Below are 15,886 nucleotides of genomic sequence, written 5' to 3'. Positions count from 1 at the left end.
AATACAATATTAGCTTTGAATAATAACAAAAAATACCCCTAATACAAGGAACTTTTTTAATCAGCTGACTGATGGAGATGGAACGATACCCACTCACGACGCGCATTTTGCAAACGAACGATGAATGACACAAAATACTTTATCAGTTTATTCAAGTGCTAATTTGATAATTGCAGCTTTATAGATGCACGGCGCACATGAGACAACTATTAAAAGCAGATCGGAAAACCTTACAAATCCGCGTGAGTCACGCACCTGCCACGCACCACAACAGTCGTCCATCACTAGCTGCTGCCCCCGAAAGGCGAAAAACACGTAAAGTTTTCGAATAAAATGCAGCGATTAGCGGATTAAGCGGCGCGCGGGCTCGTAACTAAACGTTTTCAAGTATTAAATTACCGATTAAGAAACGCATCAACTTAGTGACATAGTTTAAGTAACAGCCTGAGCACCGTAGTCGCCGCTTTTCAGCTTTTCCTCGCTGCCAAAACGCTGCATGTCCATTTTTGGTGAAGAATTTCTCGCCAAAATTATCGCCCTTGGCCGGACGCAATGAGAGATGAGATTTAATTGGCTGAGCGAGTACGTGGCCAGCATATCAAGCAGCGTTGCATCGACATCTCCTTGGCGCCAACTGCAGCAGCAGGTCCAGCAGCTCGTCCCCAATCCTCAGGCCATCTACTGCCGTATCAGGTCATCATCCGCCGAAGCACTGGAGCACGTATTGATCGCTTGTGCGGTGTACTTGCTAGTATGCCTGGGCCTCTACAAGCTCACCTTCTGGCTCTCCGGATCCGTATCGGGAAGACACAACAACGACAACAACTATGTCGGATCCGGCGAAGAAGACGAACTGAATCCAAATCCGGATGGGAATCCCAATTCAGGCGGACTAAAGCAAGCTCTACAATCCGGGCTACGGCTGCGTAGCGTCCGGTTGCCCAAAACGGCACACATGGAGCGCGTCCTTCTGATCACCGCCCATCCAGATGACGAGTGCATGTTCTTTGGGCCGTTGATCTATTCGCTAACGCAGCGTCAAGGCTGCCAGGTGTACATACTCTGCCTGTCCAACGGTAAGTCTACCAGTAGTGACATCATCGTTAACCAACAATAGATCTGGAAGCATTAAACGAAATTACACGTTTCGAAATCAGAAGCGAATCTTTATTAAGCTTTAGTGCTTCCATATGGGTTCTATATTTTGTTGTGCGGCAGCCGTCAATAATCCCCTATAATAAGGTATATTTATTGAGCCTTAAACAATTTACTTTAGACATGACGTATGTTCAATTTCAAATTTCAAAGGCCATTTTAGATATGTATGTTTTTTATAGTTTTTGGCCAACCTTTGAAACTCACATCCCAAGTTAGTTTATTTTTAAAAATTTAATATTAATTAATTAAAAAGATTAATATATTAGTATTCGATAAAATGTTATTTTCTCCGTTCTAATGAAATCATTATGGTTTCACATTTATAAATTTTTTTTTTACAATTTCCACCTGATAAGCTTATCCTTATCAAAATGAACCAAATTAATCAGGTTTATTTTTTTAACAGGAAACTTCGAGCATAAGGCGAAGGTGAGGCGTCAGGAATTATGGCGTTCCTGCTCCAAGCTCGGTATCCCCGAGTCTAACATCGTCTTGATGAATGCCACCAATCTGCCGGATGACCCCTATGTTGACTGGCGCCCAGATGCGGTGGCCAGCTTAATACTTCACACGGTCGAAAGCCTCGACATCCAGGCAATATTCACGTTCGATCGCGATGGCGTCAGCTCGCATCCGAACCATTGTGCCGTGTATTACGCGGCCGCCTCGCTCTGTTTGGCCAACCTTTTGCCCAAAGGTGAGGAGGCGTGTGAGTCACGCGGGCGGCGACGGGTGCAAACAATGGGTGCATGTTAATTGGCATGCCCATCGCTGCAGTTGTCGCTATTAATAGTTTTAGAAATTATAGTATACAGCAATTTTTTATGTATCTTCCCAATGCAGATTGCAAGTTTTACACCTTGGATTCAATCAATGTGGTCAGAAAATATCTGTCTATCTTAGATCTGCTGTGCACGTGCTTTATGTCTACACATTGGTATGAAATGTGATGCAAGTATTATTTATAATCTAAGTTCTCTATTATTTAGGTGCATATTGAACTGGAAGGAGGCTGCGATTGTGAGGAGCGCAATGAAGGAGCACCACTCGCAGATGAGGTGGTTTCGCTGGCTTTACATCTACACTTCTCGCTACATGTTTATCAATTCGATGCGTCAAATAAATCTTTCGGATGTGGAACTGGAAATGCAGATTCATGACAACTAGCAACGGAAATGAATATGATTGAATACCAAAAGACAAACTACCTTCAAGATCGTATGCTCCGAGTGGCAGAGCGAGTGGATTTTATTTTAGACTCTGACGATTCTACTAGTATATATGTATGTAACTACTGTTGACCAAACGATCGATAGTAATTGGAAAGCTATATCCAAAACCAACCAGGGAACAAATAACCAGCAAAGCGACAGTACCATAGGCAACCGAAACCACAAAACAGTCCATTAATTAGTTCCAAACTCACATATAAAATGGCATATCTTTAAATCTTATTAGTTAGCTCTAATTATTATTTATACTCAGTCCAAGCAATGTTCCAAAGTGTGCGATGTAGTCAAATGCTTAAAAAATTAAAAATGTATGCATTATTATAATTATTGTTGTTAGCTTATGTTTTCATTTTTCGTTTTGTGTACATTGATTCCCCCCTTAGCATACACACCTTTAGTGAGTCACTTTCGTTCTTGTAAAATTGTAAAATAGTTTGTTGTAAGCAGCGAAGTACAATAATAATTTTTTAAAATATATTTATATATATCTATATATATAAAGAATGTATGTATACACATAAACAAACAAATCAACTGATGAGCCAGAGACGATAGATTCTAGAATGCTGTTAAAGAATATTTATTTAAAAGTATTTTTATGAGCGCACTTTCAAATTAATTGTTTTATGGGCCACGCAGAACTTAGTAAAATGCGAAGCGATTTTTGTTGCAATACTTAATAATTATTGTTTTATTTTAATTCCCAATTTAAAAGCGAAAACACAGGGTCATATTAGATTCTTCAATGCCATCTTTTACACAGCTTTTACGACTATAATTTTTTAGGATGCCGGTTTTGAATTTCTCTTCAAATGATCCTCGATGTCTACTTCTTCCGCACAGTTAACAATTACCTTTCCCAGTCCAATATTGGACTCGTGCTGCGCATTTCTAAAAGCTTCCTCCGCCTGGCTTAAGGGATATGTGGCTGTTATGAACTTGTGCATGATTGCTCGACCAGATTCCATTAGTTGGAGTGCAGTAGGATACCTATAATTTAAAGAACATAATAAATTAAATGGGTAACTATCAAGTCATTTGTTAACTCACATATTGGCAGATCGAAAGCTGGGCACAAGGCGGATGTTTTTCATAAGGACGTCAAGAGCATTAAAGCTGGCACACTCCGAATCGCACTCAGCCAGCACACATATCCCACAAGGACGTAACGCCATGACCGCCAGATTCATTGTCATCGCCGAAATGGAGCAGTTTATAACGCAATCTGGCCAGTCTCGAAACTTGTTGTAGATGGCTTCAAGAACCTCTCCGAACAGGGCATTACTGTCGAATTCAACGGCTTGGAAACCAAAGTCCCGAGCAATAACATCCAGAGCTGGAGCCAGACATCCAGCAATCGCCACACGTTTAGCACCAATAGCTTTGGCGCATAGGCCAGCCGCTACTGCCGTTGGACAGCACCCTAGGATGAGAACATTGCTGGTTGGCGTGATATTGCCCTTAAAGCACGCCTGACATCCTAGGGCTAGAGTTTGGGTTAAGGTACCCTCCTGCATGCTGATGGATGGGGGAAGCCGGTGACAAAGGTCAGCCGGATGAGTTTGGTAGGTGCTTAGAAAGCCATTATACACCAATCCGGAGCACATGTTGTATACGCCCTGCTTGCATAAGTCGCAAATGCCGCAGGATAAAGCAGATTCCATGACGACGCGATCACCCATGTGCAGATGATGGACGCACCGGCCGACTTCCTCCACGAATCCCGTAGCATCGTGGCCCAGGGACATGGCTTCTATATCGCGATTCCCATTCTCATAGACATGGATGTCTGAGTTCGAAATGGCCACAGAACCCGTTCGAATAAGGACGTCTGCTTAAAAAAAAGAAACTTTTTGGGATTTTCTTGTTAATTTTTAAGGGATACTATACCGAAATCCTTTGGTCGAGGTCTGGAAACGGGAACCACTTTGACCTCGTAGGAATTCGAAATACGCAAAGCATAAGCTTGATCATTAGGAATTGTTTCTTCGTCCGATATTAGTGACTCGGATTGTTGGCAACTCATTTTAGTGCTGTAAGATCTTAAATGCTGGTGAAGGCTGGCAAAGTTATTCCCAGCTAAGAGATTGCCTATTCTGCCTTGGGAAGAGATAATTGACCTGTGGAACTTTTTACCAACAAGAAATGAGATCAGTACGCACCATCGTCCTTTTTTTCTTTCCGTTCGCATTTTTTCTTTGGGAACTTGACCTTGGCGCATTTTCCAGTGCAGCTCTTGACTGAACATTGGCCTTCATCGTCACCGAAGCAATCATCTCGCAGCCCAGTTCGCTCCTTAATGTCCTTTCCCCGGTTTTTAGGATATTTGGTTGCCATTTGGCCGCACTTGCCGCCGGACTTGCTTTTTTTGCCCCTATTGTTGTAATTGGTAAGAGCTCCGGGGGAGATCTTTCTTCCAAGACCACCAAAGCGTCGTCGTAGGAGGCTTCTGTTGATTGTAAAACGAGCAGGAGCAACTGCCTTGTGAATCAAGCGACCCTTGCAAAGGGAGCACTGGCAGGAGTTGTAGGTCTTTAAAGCGGGGGCGCGGTAGTGACGGCGCACCAGAGTGGAATAGACTTGGAAACGGGGACCACGCGGAACAGAATCAGATTCTCGGATGATTTGGTTTAAGGCAGTAGACAAGTAACGCTTGCTTGGGTCTCCACGCCTAGAAAAGGTAGAGAATTTGCATTTATCCTTGCCATCCTTACCTCCCTTCTTGAACTTGGCGCAAGGATCCTTCTTTTTCTTATCATCCTTCTTGGCACAGGGATCCTTCTTTTTCTTATCATCTTTCTTGGCGCAAGGGTCTTTCTTTTTGGCACACTTGTCCTTACCATCCTTGCCTCCCTTCTTAAATTTGGCACATGGATCCTTCTTTTTCTTATCATCCTTCTTGGCACAGGGATCCTTTTTCTTGGCACAGGGATCCTTCTTTTTCTTATCATCCTTCTTGGCACAGGGATCTTTTTTCTTGGCACAGGGGTCCTTCTTTTTGTCATCCTTCTTGGCACAGGGATCCTTCTTAGCACAGGGATCCTTTTTTTTTGTCATCTTTCTTGGCACAGGGATCCTTCTTGGCACAGGGATCCTTCTTTTTGTCATCCTTCTTGGCACAAGGGTCCTTTTTCTTGGCACAGGGATCCTTCTTCTTGGCACAGGGATCCTTCTTTTTGTCATCTTTCTTGGCACAGGGATCCTTCTTTTTGTCATCCTTCTTGGCACAAGGGTCCTTTTCTTGGCACAGGGATCCTTTCTTTTTGTCATCCTTCTTGGCACAAGGGTCCTTTTTCTTGGCACAGGGATCTTTCTTTTTGTCATCCTTCTTGGCGCAAGGATCTTTCTTCTCTCCAGACTTAAATTTAGCACAAGGATCCTTCTTTTTCTTATCGTCTTTTTTTGCGCAAGGATCCTTTTTCTTATCCTTTGCACAAGGATCCTTCTTGTCGCCACCCTTCGCCATGGAAGTGATTTCTGTGGTTTTTAAGGCTTTCTTCTTGGGCGCCTTTTTCTTCTCAGGACGTTCACAGGGATCCTCCTTGCATGGATCTGTAATAAGAGGGCATTTACCAGGACATTTGCGCTTGGGCTTGACAGGTGGATGCTTGCAGCCGTCCTTGTCGACGGGAACCGGGACCTCAACCTCCTGGGTGCCCGGGACAATAGAAGCTTCCTCGGCGATCTTCTGCATAGCTAGATTCTTGTGGTTTACATGGTTAGCAGGTGACATATAGGACGTGTCGATGATCTTGGTTGGAAAGACTTCTTCATCCTTGGTTAATTCCAGATCGGCAATATAGGGGTCAGAGGTGTCAGAGGTGTCCGAGTTTCCGGCAAAACCATTCTCTAAGGCAGTGCTGCAAAGGTTGGCAGCCAGCGATGTAAGGTCATCGTTGAAGGCGGGCATCTTTTCGTCCGTCAGCTGATCAAGATTTAGCCTCTGGGGATCGATCTGGACTACACCAGATATCAAGGCGTTAAACCTAAGCGGAAGCGTATTCTGCACTGCGCCCGGCGCGTCTAGTTCCACCTTGGTGTGCATACAGATCATAGGATCCTGATCAGTTTCAGTATTTGTGTCCTTGTTTTCAAGAGCATCTTTTAGGTTCGTCATGTCCATTTCAAAGGACAGCTCCATGGAGGAAACGGCCATCTCGTTGAGCCGATTTGTCAGATCCTGCGGCACATCCACTCGCACCTCTTCAATGAAGTCTGCGTCTTGGGCGGAAAACTCTTGGAGATTGGGTTCTGCAGCAGTTTCTTGAATGGATTTAGCTTGGGGCATCGCCGACATGTACTTCGCAGTTCCTAGAGGAGGCTTGATAGCTGCTGGACTGCTGGGAACTGCCATAGCGTTTTGAAGGCAACTACTGACAGACGCTTGGCGCTCCATGGGCATGTTGGTAACTTGGTTAGCATCCGCTGTGGTTCCCACTGCATCTGTCGTTGACGACGATGAATAGGTCTCCCAGAATTTATGTTTATCGGCTTTTGATTCCGCCGTGAGATCTTGAGACTGAACTTCCGACTCCACATCCTGAAGGGCCTCGTTTAATGCACTGTATTCCTCAACCATGCTGCTGGAAAAGGCCTCGATATGGTTAGCGTACAAGCGAAGCTGGTTAATGGTATCCAGCGTATCCTTGAGGGCGTTTGCATCCATGCTAGAAAGATCCAAAGGCACAATGACGATTTTCAGGTCCTTGCCATCTCCAGTTTCCGGTGTAATCAATCCAATTGGAAGAATCTTCGGTGCAGTCCCGGATGTTCCAGAGAAGCTAATCCGCTTGCGTAACATGTCCACATTATCGCTGATCGAGAAAATATTGTTTCCCTTTTCCGAAAATTTCTGGACGCGGACACGACCTGGATGAGTCACATTTGGATCCCAAGCTGGCACCTCTGCACAACAGACTCAACGGCTTCGGTAGCAGTAGGTGACGCGGTCGGAAGAGTGGTGCATGGTAGCTCAGGCATCGGGATATCTGAAGAAGATTCGGTCCAACGCGATTAGTGTTACCGAACATTTCTGTTTTTAATTTATTTAATTTTTTTTAATTTATCACGAAAACATAAGTTAATCACGACAAAATTTCACTTTTAAAAAGGAGAAACCGAAATGGTGTGTAGGGTAGAACTTACTAAAGGAAAATGATATTTTAGTATAGTCAAAAGATAACATAAAAATGCTAAGCCTACTGATTTCCGTATTTTTCGCATATCGTATTGGTAATTTAAATTATGCTTACTAGAAGGATATACATAATTTATGTTTATATATTTATACCCGTTACTCGTAGAGTAAAAGGATATACTAAATTCGTTGAAAAGTATGTAACGGATAGAAGGAAGCGTTTCTGACCCTATGAAGTATATATATTCTTGATCAGGATCAATAACGAAGTCGACGTCACTAACAGTTACTCAACATGCTTTCTCCGACAAAAAATAGGTGGCGCTTGGGGAATTTCCACTAGCAAAGTGAATATTTTAAAATTGTGTAAAACAGTAACGGGTATCTTATAGTCGCGGCACTCGACTATAGCGTATATCCACCTATTGTTAGAGAAAGCATGTTGAGCAACTGATAGTGACGTTACTGCCCATGTCAGGCCTTATAGCCTACATTTCTTTGAAAGTAGCGAAATAATGTTTGGATTTGAAAAATCTTTGGTAAATCGATAGATATTAACAGAAATAAGTTATACAAGGTCAAACGAAGACATACACTTTAATGTTATGGACGACACAGTTTTCCGCGGTTTGTGAGCGTTATATTGGGCGTGGCAGAATGCTGAAATAAACTTGCGCTGCGAAGGGACCTAAAGAATGTGCCTGCCTAATCTCAGCATTGTATCTCATAGTTCCTGAGATCTCAGCGTTCATACGGACAGACGGACGGACATACGGACACGGCTTAATCGAAATCGCTATTGATACTGATCAAAAATATGTGTATATACTTTATTGCATGCTCAATCCTAACAGTCCATATTGACAGACGGACGAACATTGCTAAGCAGACTAGGCTTTTGATCTTGATCAAAAATATATAATCTTTGTAGAGCAGGGTCTTACTACTTTCCTTCTTAATTCATTGTCCATAATATATGTCCTTATATGGCATTAATAGGCTTTAAAGGTCAGCTTACCTGAAGGAAGTTATTATTTCTTCCAAAAATACGCATAATACTATATTCGCACTTGTGTCAAATGGGCCAAAACTAAACTAGGAATTTTGAATTTAGGTAAATTTTTTTTGGCTTTAAATAGATGTTATAGCTGTGCTCTGTGTTTAAGGACTGAATAAAAACTATAGTGAAAATGAGAAAGTAAGTTCAAAAGCCTACTGTTTTATAGAGCTTATAGCTTGATAAGTTCATGATGGAAGTTCTTTATTAAGTCCATCAGTGCACCATTTTGTTGCAGATATGATACCATATATCATATCTTCCAAGCCCCGTAAAATCTATTTTTTCGGGGCCTCTAAATGCACTTTGAATTAAATTTAGGTACTACAATTGCCCCTACAGTTGTTGCATATTAATTAACTGTCAGACCGGCAAACTACCTTCAGCTGGGCTCTGGTAACCCAAGTATTTATTGGCCATTCAGTTCGATTTTTGCTTTTGCTGACAGCGGTTTCTATTTCGGGTTCGGTAGCAGTTTCGATTTCTAGCCAACAGCTAGATCCGTATATTTCATTGACAATGTTGCGATTGGCCAGTTCCACATATAGTTCCATATGTTTAATCGTCTTTTTGAATGTAAGCATACACTTGGCATTGTGATTTAAAAGGGGAATTGATGATGGCTTAATTTATAAAATGGGTTTTTAGAAAAACAGTAGTGACTCATAAACTATTGAAAGAGATATCATTTTAAAATTGGTGTAGGTCAAGTGATATTACTAACGAAGAAATGCATCTGTCTTTGCATTTTAAGATATTTTTTAAATATCGTTATTCTTAATATTATATGTTTTCTAAATAGGGTTCCCTATTGTAAGGACAGAAATACAAAAAATTATATAATTCTAATCATATTTTGATATTTTTGATCACAAGTAAAAATTATAAGTCTATAGTTATCATAAATAAATATAAATAAAAGTTGACTAAGCAGATGAATAAGAAACATATTTTTCTTATTTGGATCGTTTTTTTTTTGTATTACAAAACAGCATAGACAAATGATTTATCATAGCTCCAAAACTCATCTTTGATTTGCAGTATTGTCATATCTAATAGAACGAATTCAAGGTCCAACGACGCGTGTGCGGTAGGATTTGAATATAGAAAGCCTTATTATCGAGCTTATTCAATATTTATTATCGTACGTGTAGCCGGTCATTAAGCGCCAATTAAAGATTCCATTTCTCTTGGATATATCTGCAGTTTTTGTGGTTGCTACTGCTGACGACGACGTCCGCCAAGCCAACCAATTCACCTGATTCTAAACCTCAAAATGGAATGCAACATGTTACCAGCTTTGTAAACCAAAAGCCAAAGTCGGGAGTTCGTGAGGAATTTAATTTCGAACAGAATGAAGCAGAGGCCACAAACTCGGCGCATTTGCAGCAACTCTTTGGCAGCTTGTTACAACTACCGGGAACGGGAAATATGAGCCTGGAGCTATCCTTGGAAACGGATGACGATCCAGTCAGTGAACGCAATAAGCTTGATGATGAGATGGAGAGCACTGGAGAGCAGCATGAGGGCTTCACTGAATCATCGGACGAGTGGCATCGTGTTAAGTTGGCTATTCCTGTTCTGGAGCCGGTCAAGCATCTAATTAATGCGGTGGGCGGTGGTGGGGTGAACGACTCCCATGTTAAAAGTAATACCCACCGGTTAATTGGACACCATGGGGTTCATGAAACGCATCATCCTGCCGGGAATATTAGCTCTCCGGCAATCGAAACGGAAGAGGATCGTGAGACAGCCATTGATAGTACAGGCTTCGATGTCCTGGAGACGTTGGGAACTGCGGGCACAGTACTCATTAGCATCCTGCAAAATATCCGGAAGGTATTTGCCGCTAGCGCCGGGAATGCCAGTTCCGCTTCATCGGGTGGAGGTGGCGGCGGCGGTGGATCTAATTAGTTGACTTCCCTTTTAGTTTGTGGTCTGTGATTAATATTCGCTATATTTAAATTGGTCTTCTGTCACTTTTGATCCTTACTAATTTAATAAACGAAAATTTCGAATGTAATTACGGTTTTATGTTCAACTTGGGTAATAGGAGAAACAATAATTGTTATAAGCACATTCTATGCTTATACATAGATTAAGTCTTAAGAAAAAAAACTAGTTTCGAGTTGGACTGTATCAAATATGTTAGTATATTAACTATAGTTTAAAGAAGCCTACAAAAACTCGTAGCTGCCGTCATCGAAGTTGCGATTACCGACCATAGGCCCGCCAGCTCCCATTTGATTAGGATTTTGGCCTCCCATCTGCGGTCGGAACTGGTTGCCTGGCGTTGTTTGGTGCTGCAAGAGCTGGCGTAGTCCCGGGTTATTGTTGTTCATCATCGGACGCACCATACGCTGTTGTTGCTGTTGCGCCTGCTGCTGCTGCATAGCGGCCACATTTGGTGCCACTTGTTGCAGCTGCTGCTGTAGGTTAGGATTAGGAACGCCACCGGGTCCAACGCCAACGCCCAATGGCATTCGCTGTTGCTGCATCATATTCATCTGCATCTGGTTCTGCTGCATTGGCATGCCGCCTGGTCCAGGACCAGGTCCTCCGCCTGGACCACCACCGCCCATTTGCATGTTGAGCTGGTACTGGTTGTAGTGTTGTTGCTGCGAATTGTCCTGTTGCATCTGTTGCTGCTGCTGTTGTTGTTGCTGTTGCTGCTGAAGCTCCATAGGTGACTTTCCCTGTTGTTGCATCATTTGCTGCTGTTGTTGTTGCTGCTGCATATTGCCATGCTGCTTTTGTTGTATGACTTTGCGCAGACGTTCCACAAACATTGCCTGATTGTTGGGAATAAAGCCCAGAAAGGCATTGCGATCGGGCGTGTAGAGTAAAATGAGGACCTTGAGATCGCAGGCGGGTGAATTGGGAATTGAGGAGAAGTGGACGCAGCCAGCATACCCGGAGGTCATCATCTTAGCCAATGAATCTAGTGCCTCTCCCGGAGTGGGTCGAAAAACAACCATCTTTGAGTCTTTAAGGAACTGCCCGCCAATGTTGCCGACCAGGTGCTTGGGCATCAACTGCATTAATAATTTAGGCGGCCAGTTTTCAGCCTTAATCTCGGGCTCGCCGTCTTTGATGTTGGTACACACAGTGCACTGGAGCGTGTGAGGAATCTTCTGCTGATCCGATTTTGGTTTCTCTGACCATTCCAGCACTCCTGTCCAGATCTTTTCCCTCAGGGAGGCCTGCTCTTGCTGCGAATTTGCCTGCTGTTGCTGCTGCGGATTGACTTGCTGTTGGGGATTTGCCTGCTGTCCCACTTGTTGTTGCTGCTGTGGGTTGGGCATGTTGCCTGCATTGCCACCCGGCATCATATTATTACCGGGGTTGGGATTGCCCTGTTGCTGACCTTGCTGCTGCTGTTGCTGGACAAGTTGCTGTTGTTGTTGCTGCAGCTGTTGGTGGTTAAGCATCTGCTGTTGGTTAAGCATCTGCATCCTTTGCTGTTGTTGCTGTTGAGCCTGTTGTTGTTGCTGTTGGGCCTGCTGTTGTTGTTGCTGTTGTTGTAGCGAGGTGACCGTTTGATTTGGAGGCGGCGCATTAATACGCGAGATAAGTGCCGAATTGGGATTTTGTTGCATGCCACCTCCTTGACCAACACCGCCCACATTGCCTCCTCCTTGCATGAACGGCGGACGCGCTTGGCCCGGCTGATTGGGATACATCCAGCGGTTTTGGCCTGGTCCAACGTTTTGCTGGAAATTGGGATTCTGCATTTGATTGGGCACAAATTGATTCTGCTGTTGCTGCTGCTGTTGTTGTTGTTGTTGCTGCTGTTGCAGAAGTTGCTGTTGCTGTGGATTGAGAAGGCCCGCCTGAGGATTTTGAACGGGTTGCTGTTGCTGCATATTCATGTTCATGACCTGCTGCTGGGGATTGCCTTGTTGCTGCTGCTGCTGCTGCTGTTGTTGTTGCTGCTGCTGTTGGACTGGTGTGGTGTCCATGGGCATTCCCTGACCTGGCTGCTGCTGACCTGCCGGGTTTTGTTGCTGCTGCTGTTGTTGCACTGCAGCCTGTGCTGCATTTGGAGCGGCCATCTGAGCCGCCATGCTGTTCGGACTGGGAGCTCGCTCCTTGAGACTGTATCCCTTGAGCAGCACCAAGTGCCGGATGTTCTTTGCATAGTTCTTGCTAGTAATAGGTTGATCCCCGTCGGCCTTCATGAAAAGCTTAAATAATACCGGCATCTTGCGAGGGGCAATAATGGAAAGATTGATCTTTCTCTCGTGAAATAGTGCCGCCAGCTGCTCGCACGATTTTCCAGGATATTTCCACGATTCCGTGGTGGGCATCTGGTATGGCGGACTATTGCAGATGAGGATGCAATGCCGTTGGACGCTCGTCTGGTCAAGCAATTGACGTCGTTCGCTAATGTCGTCAAAGCAGCCATGCGCTGCAGCAAACCCTTCGGCCATGTGGGCACATGACTCCATTCCGCCTCCAACTAGAGGCAATCTCTCGATTGTCTCCATTACTTTCTGTGGTTGCAGGAAGGGTCCATAGGTGGCGCACACAGGTTCCAACAGATTGGCAGCGGTCCGGTAGACAACGATTCCGTATAAAGTGGCAAACCGTTCCGCAATCAAGTATTCCCGCTCATCGATGGATCCGGTGGTGAAGTGCTCCAACGTCGGCAGGATGTAATTGGTTTTTAACTCGTTGATATACGCCCCGTTTATTGCGCTACCTTCGATGATGAAGACCACGTCGGCTAGAGGAATCTGGTCCACCTCCATAATAAAATAGGAAGTGGAAGTTGTCTTTAAAGGCGAAAACTTGTTGCGAAAAATGTAAACTATTTTATCTGGTTTTCGACACTCTTCTTCTTCTATTTCGGTTTGTTATGTCTATCGTTCCGACTCTATCGATAGTTCGATCTGAATCCATCGATGCGCAGTTGGCAGGGTTGTCGAAATAAATATAGAACAAATAAATGTGAAAATCATAAGTCAATGGTAAGAGCACTTATAAGAATTAATATTGTTATAAAAAATGTTTAATATAATAAAAGAAGTTCCAATAAGCACTTACTAATACCCTCTGAAGATTTACTTTAGAATCAAGAATCAAAAAACTAAATGAATAATATAAATATTTATTAAAAACAATTTTTTGTATCGATAGATGCAAGCGTTGCCAGTCCTATGACGGGTGTACACCTGCGGATGTCTGGCAGCCCAGTCAGCTGTTTCTTCTGTCCAACTTGCGCAATCCGTTTTGGTCAGTTCATTCGCCGATTTCGAAGAAAACAGACGTCGTCGTTAATTCCGCGTTGTTTTTCTCCAAAAATTCGTAAAAAACACACGCAATACTCAGAAAAAGTGACAAATTACCAAACATTAGCTGGTGAACAGTGCAAGTGCATGGGAAACGATCTTAAAGATAGTTGTAAATAGACGCAAGTGCTAATTGCGGGCTTTTTTATGTGGCCGTCGCAGAATGTGTGACACAAAGCAGAAAGCGCGCTAAGTAAGCGTGCAAGCGCCTAAATCGCCAAGAAATGTAAATAAATAAACGTGTAACGCCGCTACTATTGTGAAAAGTCAACAAACTCGCCAGTTGGCCCGTGAAAAGTGAGTAAAATCTGCTTAAATTCGTTCAAATTGGCAAATTCACATTTAGCCAACTGAAACAGCTGTTGTCTTGCCTCTTGCTCTGTCTGGTTCAGCTCTCTCTCTTTTGCTTTATCTCTCTCTGTTTTTGTTGCTCCTCTTTGTTTGTGTGTTTTTTTTAATGCAATGTTGCTAAATCGTTTGATTCTATTATTATAATTATTCTCTTTGCCCTGACGTCACTGTTGCCGAGAAACTGATAATTTAGTTAAGCAATTAGCAGGTTTTAAGTATATTTTAGAGTACAGCCAAGTGATTTAAACGGCCATGTGTCCACAGCATGTTTGTTATTGTTGCCTGGCAACATGTTTCGCCACATCTGCATTTCTGTTCTTGTCTCTTGGTTTGTTTTTTATTTTTGCCAAGTTGCCAATAAGCAACGTTTTCCATTTGTTTACAACAATTACAGTCTCGCCGGTGGCAACGATCGCGAAACTAAAGCGCCTACATAAAAAAGAGTAGCAGCAGCGGTTTGGGCGTCACTTTGACTACCGATCGCGAGTCAGGTGGGTTTTTCTATATTTATGTAAATACACTTCCCGGAGTTAACTTTTAGTTGAGGTTGCTTTTTAATTACGAATTCTCATTATTTTAGTAAAACCTTAGTTTTCATTGGAAGTCTAAACTAATTACAATTTTGTATAATGCATAATTATTCGATTTTAACTAAAAAATTCACTGAAGTAATTTGTATAATCCTGATCATATTCATAGCCTGACTAGTTTTTATATCGACTTATGTACGCTTTAGTGTTGATTTGACTTTAAAATAATTAATATTCTTAAAAATATATATTATCATTACTTGCACCGCAATATATAATCCCATTTGCATTCCAAAATTAAATTTTAGTAAATTCGGAGAACTTATTGGTACTCCATACAATAATCCATCAGTATATTAGACCAACAAATAATTTATGATCATAGTTAAATTTTCTTATAAAATATTTGTTACTACCATATTCATTTGCTAATATAAAAAAAAAATTATTTGACGAATATGTATGGCTGAACAGGGTTAGTTGTTATTTTAATATCTAGCTCCGATAAAGCGGTTTATGATAAGCAAACAATTTCTTATCTAGGGAACCATAAAGCAAAGGTGTTTTCATTTTCTATCAAATGTATTGAAAATATGACTTTTCTATCGAATTGTTACAACTAATTTTTTGATTTTTTGATACCAATATTCATTGCTGTCTAGGAAAGTCTAAAATATTTGTGAAATTTCATTTTAAACAACTATGGCTAGCTTACAATTTGATGTTATTTTATCAGTCACACATCGGTTTTATAACAGATCAATTCCTTTCTATAAACTATAAATTTAATTGGAGATTACATGTTAAGCTAATAGAGTTATTATATTTATTTTATTTCGTTTAGTGTATATTGAGTTCATTACTTTGCCTGTCACCTTTTCACTTATGTATAATCCTACGATTTCTTCATCACTTTTTGATTTATGTATTTTATTTGTAAGCTATTTATTTTGCAGGTAGTTTTTGCTTGTGCAGCCTCATTTCAAGATTTCCCACACAAACAATGATTATTTTTAATGCACCAAAAAAAATTGTACACCTCTTCCCTTTTACATTTTTCCTTAACAATTTGCTAATAAAAAACAGGGTCAGATTTCAAGATAAGAAAGATCTTTTTAGGTGTAATT

The 15,886-nt window shown here is 42.1% G+C and overlaps 5 protein-coding genes across 5 annotated transcripts in view; 3 read left to right on the top strand and 2 right to left on the bottom strand.

Annotated features, from left to right (window-relative positions):
* The first annotated feature begins 125 nt into the window (after positions 1–125).
* On the top strand, positions 126–2,714 carry LOC108117244 (N-acetylglucosaminyl-phosphatidylinositol de-N-acetylase). The gene is made up of 4 exons (XM_017229589.2): positions 126–1,076; positions 1,565–1,855; positions 2,002–2,095; positions 2,148–2,714. The coding sequence occupies exons 1-4, from the start codon at positions 560–562 to the stop codon at positions 2,323–2,325; spliced, it is 1,080 nt and encodes a 359-aa protein (XP_017085078.2). The 5' UTR covers positions 126–559; the 3' UTR covers positions 2,326–2,714.
* A 337-nt stretch (positions 2,715–3,051) lies between these two features.
* LOC108117243 lies at positions 3,052–8,673 on the bottom strand. The gene is given in 7 exon segments (XM_041818982.1): positions 3,052–3,380; positions 3,441–4,221; positions 4,281–4,490; positions 4,553–5,420; positions 5,662–7,273; positions 7,275–7,378; positions 8,546–8,673. Coding segments are annotated over 7 exon segments (3,819 nt in total). The 5' UTR covers positions 8,582–8,673; the 3' UTR covers positions 3,052–3,172.
* Positions 8,674–9,037: 364 nt separating this feature from the next.
* Positions 9,038–10,607, top strand: LOC108117282. Its single transcript, XM_017229636.2, has 2 exons — positions 9,038–9,160; positions 9,791–10,607. The coding sequence occupies exons 1-2, from the start codon at positions 9,104–9,106 to the stop codon at positions 10,496–10,498; spliced, it is 765 nt and encodes a 254-aa protein (XP_017085125.2). The 5' UTR covers positions 9,038–9,103; the 3' UTR covers positions 10,499–10,607.
* A 106-nt stretch (positions 10,608–10,713) lies between these two features.
* Positions 10,714–13,433, bottom strand: LOC108117281 (mediator of RNA polymerase II transcription subunit 25). The gene has a single exon (XM_017229635.2). It carries the CDS (start codon positions 13,336–13,338, stop codon positions 10,762–10,764), a length of 2,577 nt encoding a protein of 858 aa, XP_017085124.2. The 5' UTR covers positions 13,339–13,433; the 3' UTR covers positions 10,714–10,761.
* Positions 13,434–14,648: 1,215 nt separating this feature from the next.
* Positions 14,649–15,886, top strand: part of LOC108117127 (heparan-sulfate 6-O-sulfotransferase 2) — an 82,325-nt gene continuing 81,087 nt past the window's right edge. The window contains 1 exon segment of the mRNA XM_041819000.1: positions 14,649–14,720. The gene's annotated coding sequence lies outside the window, so the exon portion shown is untranslated.

This window comes from Drosophila eugracilis, unplaced genomic scaffold (assembly GCF_018153835.1).
Source record: "Drosophila eugracilis isolate 14026-0451.02 unplaced genomic scaffold, ASM1815383v1 contig_440, whole genome shotgun sequence".
NCBI classification, from domain to species: Eukaryota; Metazoa; Arthropoda; class Insecta; order Diptera; family Drosophilidae; genus Drosophila; species Drosophila eugracilis.
Note: the sequence above shows the minus strand (reverse complement) of the source record. Positions and strands in the feature narration are given on the sequence as shown.

What these genes read in the sequence shown, in the direction of transcription:
- LOC108117244 (XM_017229589.2), top strand. Translation starts at nt 560, where the DNA reads ATGAGATTTAATTGGCTGAGCGAGTACGTGGCCAGCATATCAAGCAGC. An exon ending in CATACTCTGCCTGTCCAACG is followed by an intron (nt 1,077 to 1,564) that starts GTAAGTCTACCA and finishes TTTTTTTAACAG; the next exon opens with GAAACTTCGAGCATAAGGCG. An exon ending in GGCCAACCTTTTGCCCAAAG is followed by an intron (nt 1,856 to 2,001) that starts GTGAGGAGGCGT and finishes TTCCCAATGCAG; the next exon opens with ATTGCAAGTTTTACACCTTG.
- LOC108117282 (XM_017229636.2), top strand. Translation starts at nt 9,104, where the DNA reads ATGTTGCGATTGGCCAGTTCCACATATAGTTCCATATGTTTAATCGTC. An exon ending in GTTTAATCGTCTTTTTGAAT is followed by an intron (nt 9,161 to 9,790) that starts GTAAGCATACAC and finishes ATATATCTGCAG; the next exon opens with TTTTTGTGGTTGCTACTGCT.
- LOC108117281 (XM_017229635.2), bottom strand. Translation starts at nt 13,338, where the DNA reads ATGGAGGTGGACCAGATTCCTCTAGCCGACGTGGTCTTCATCATCGAA.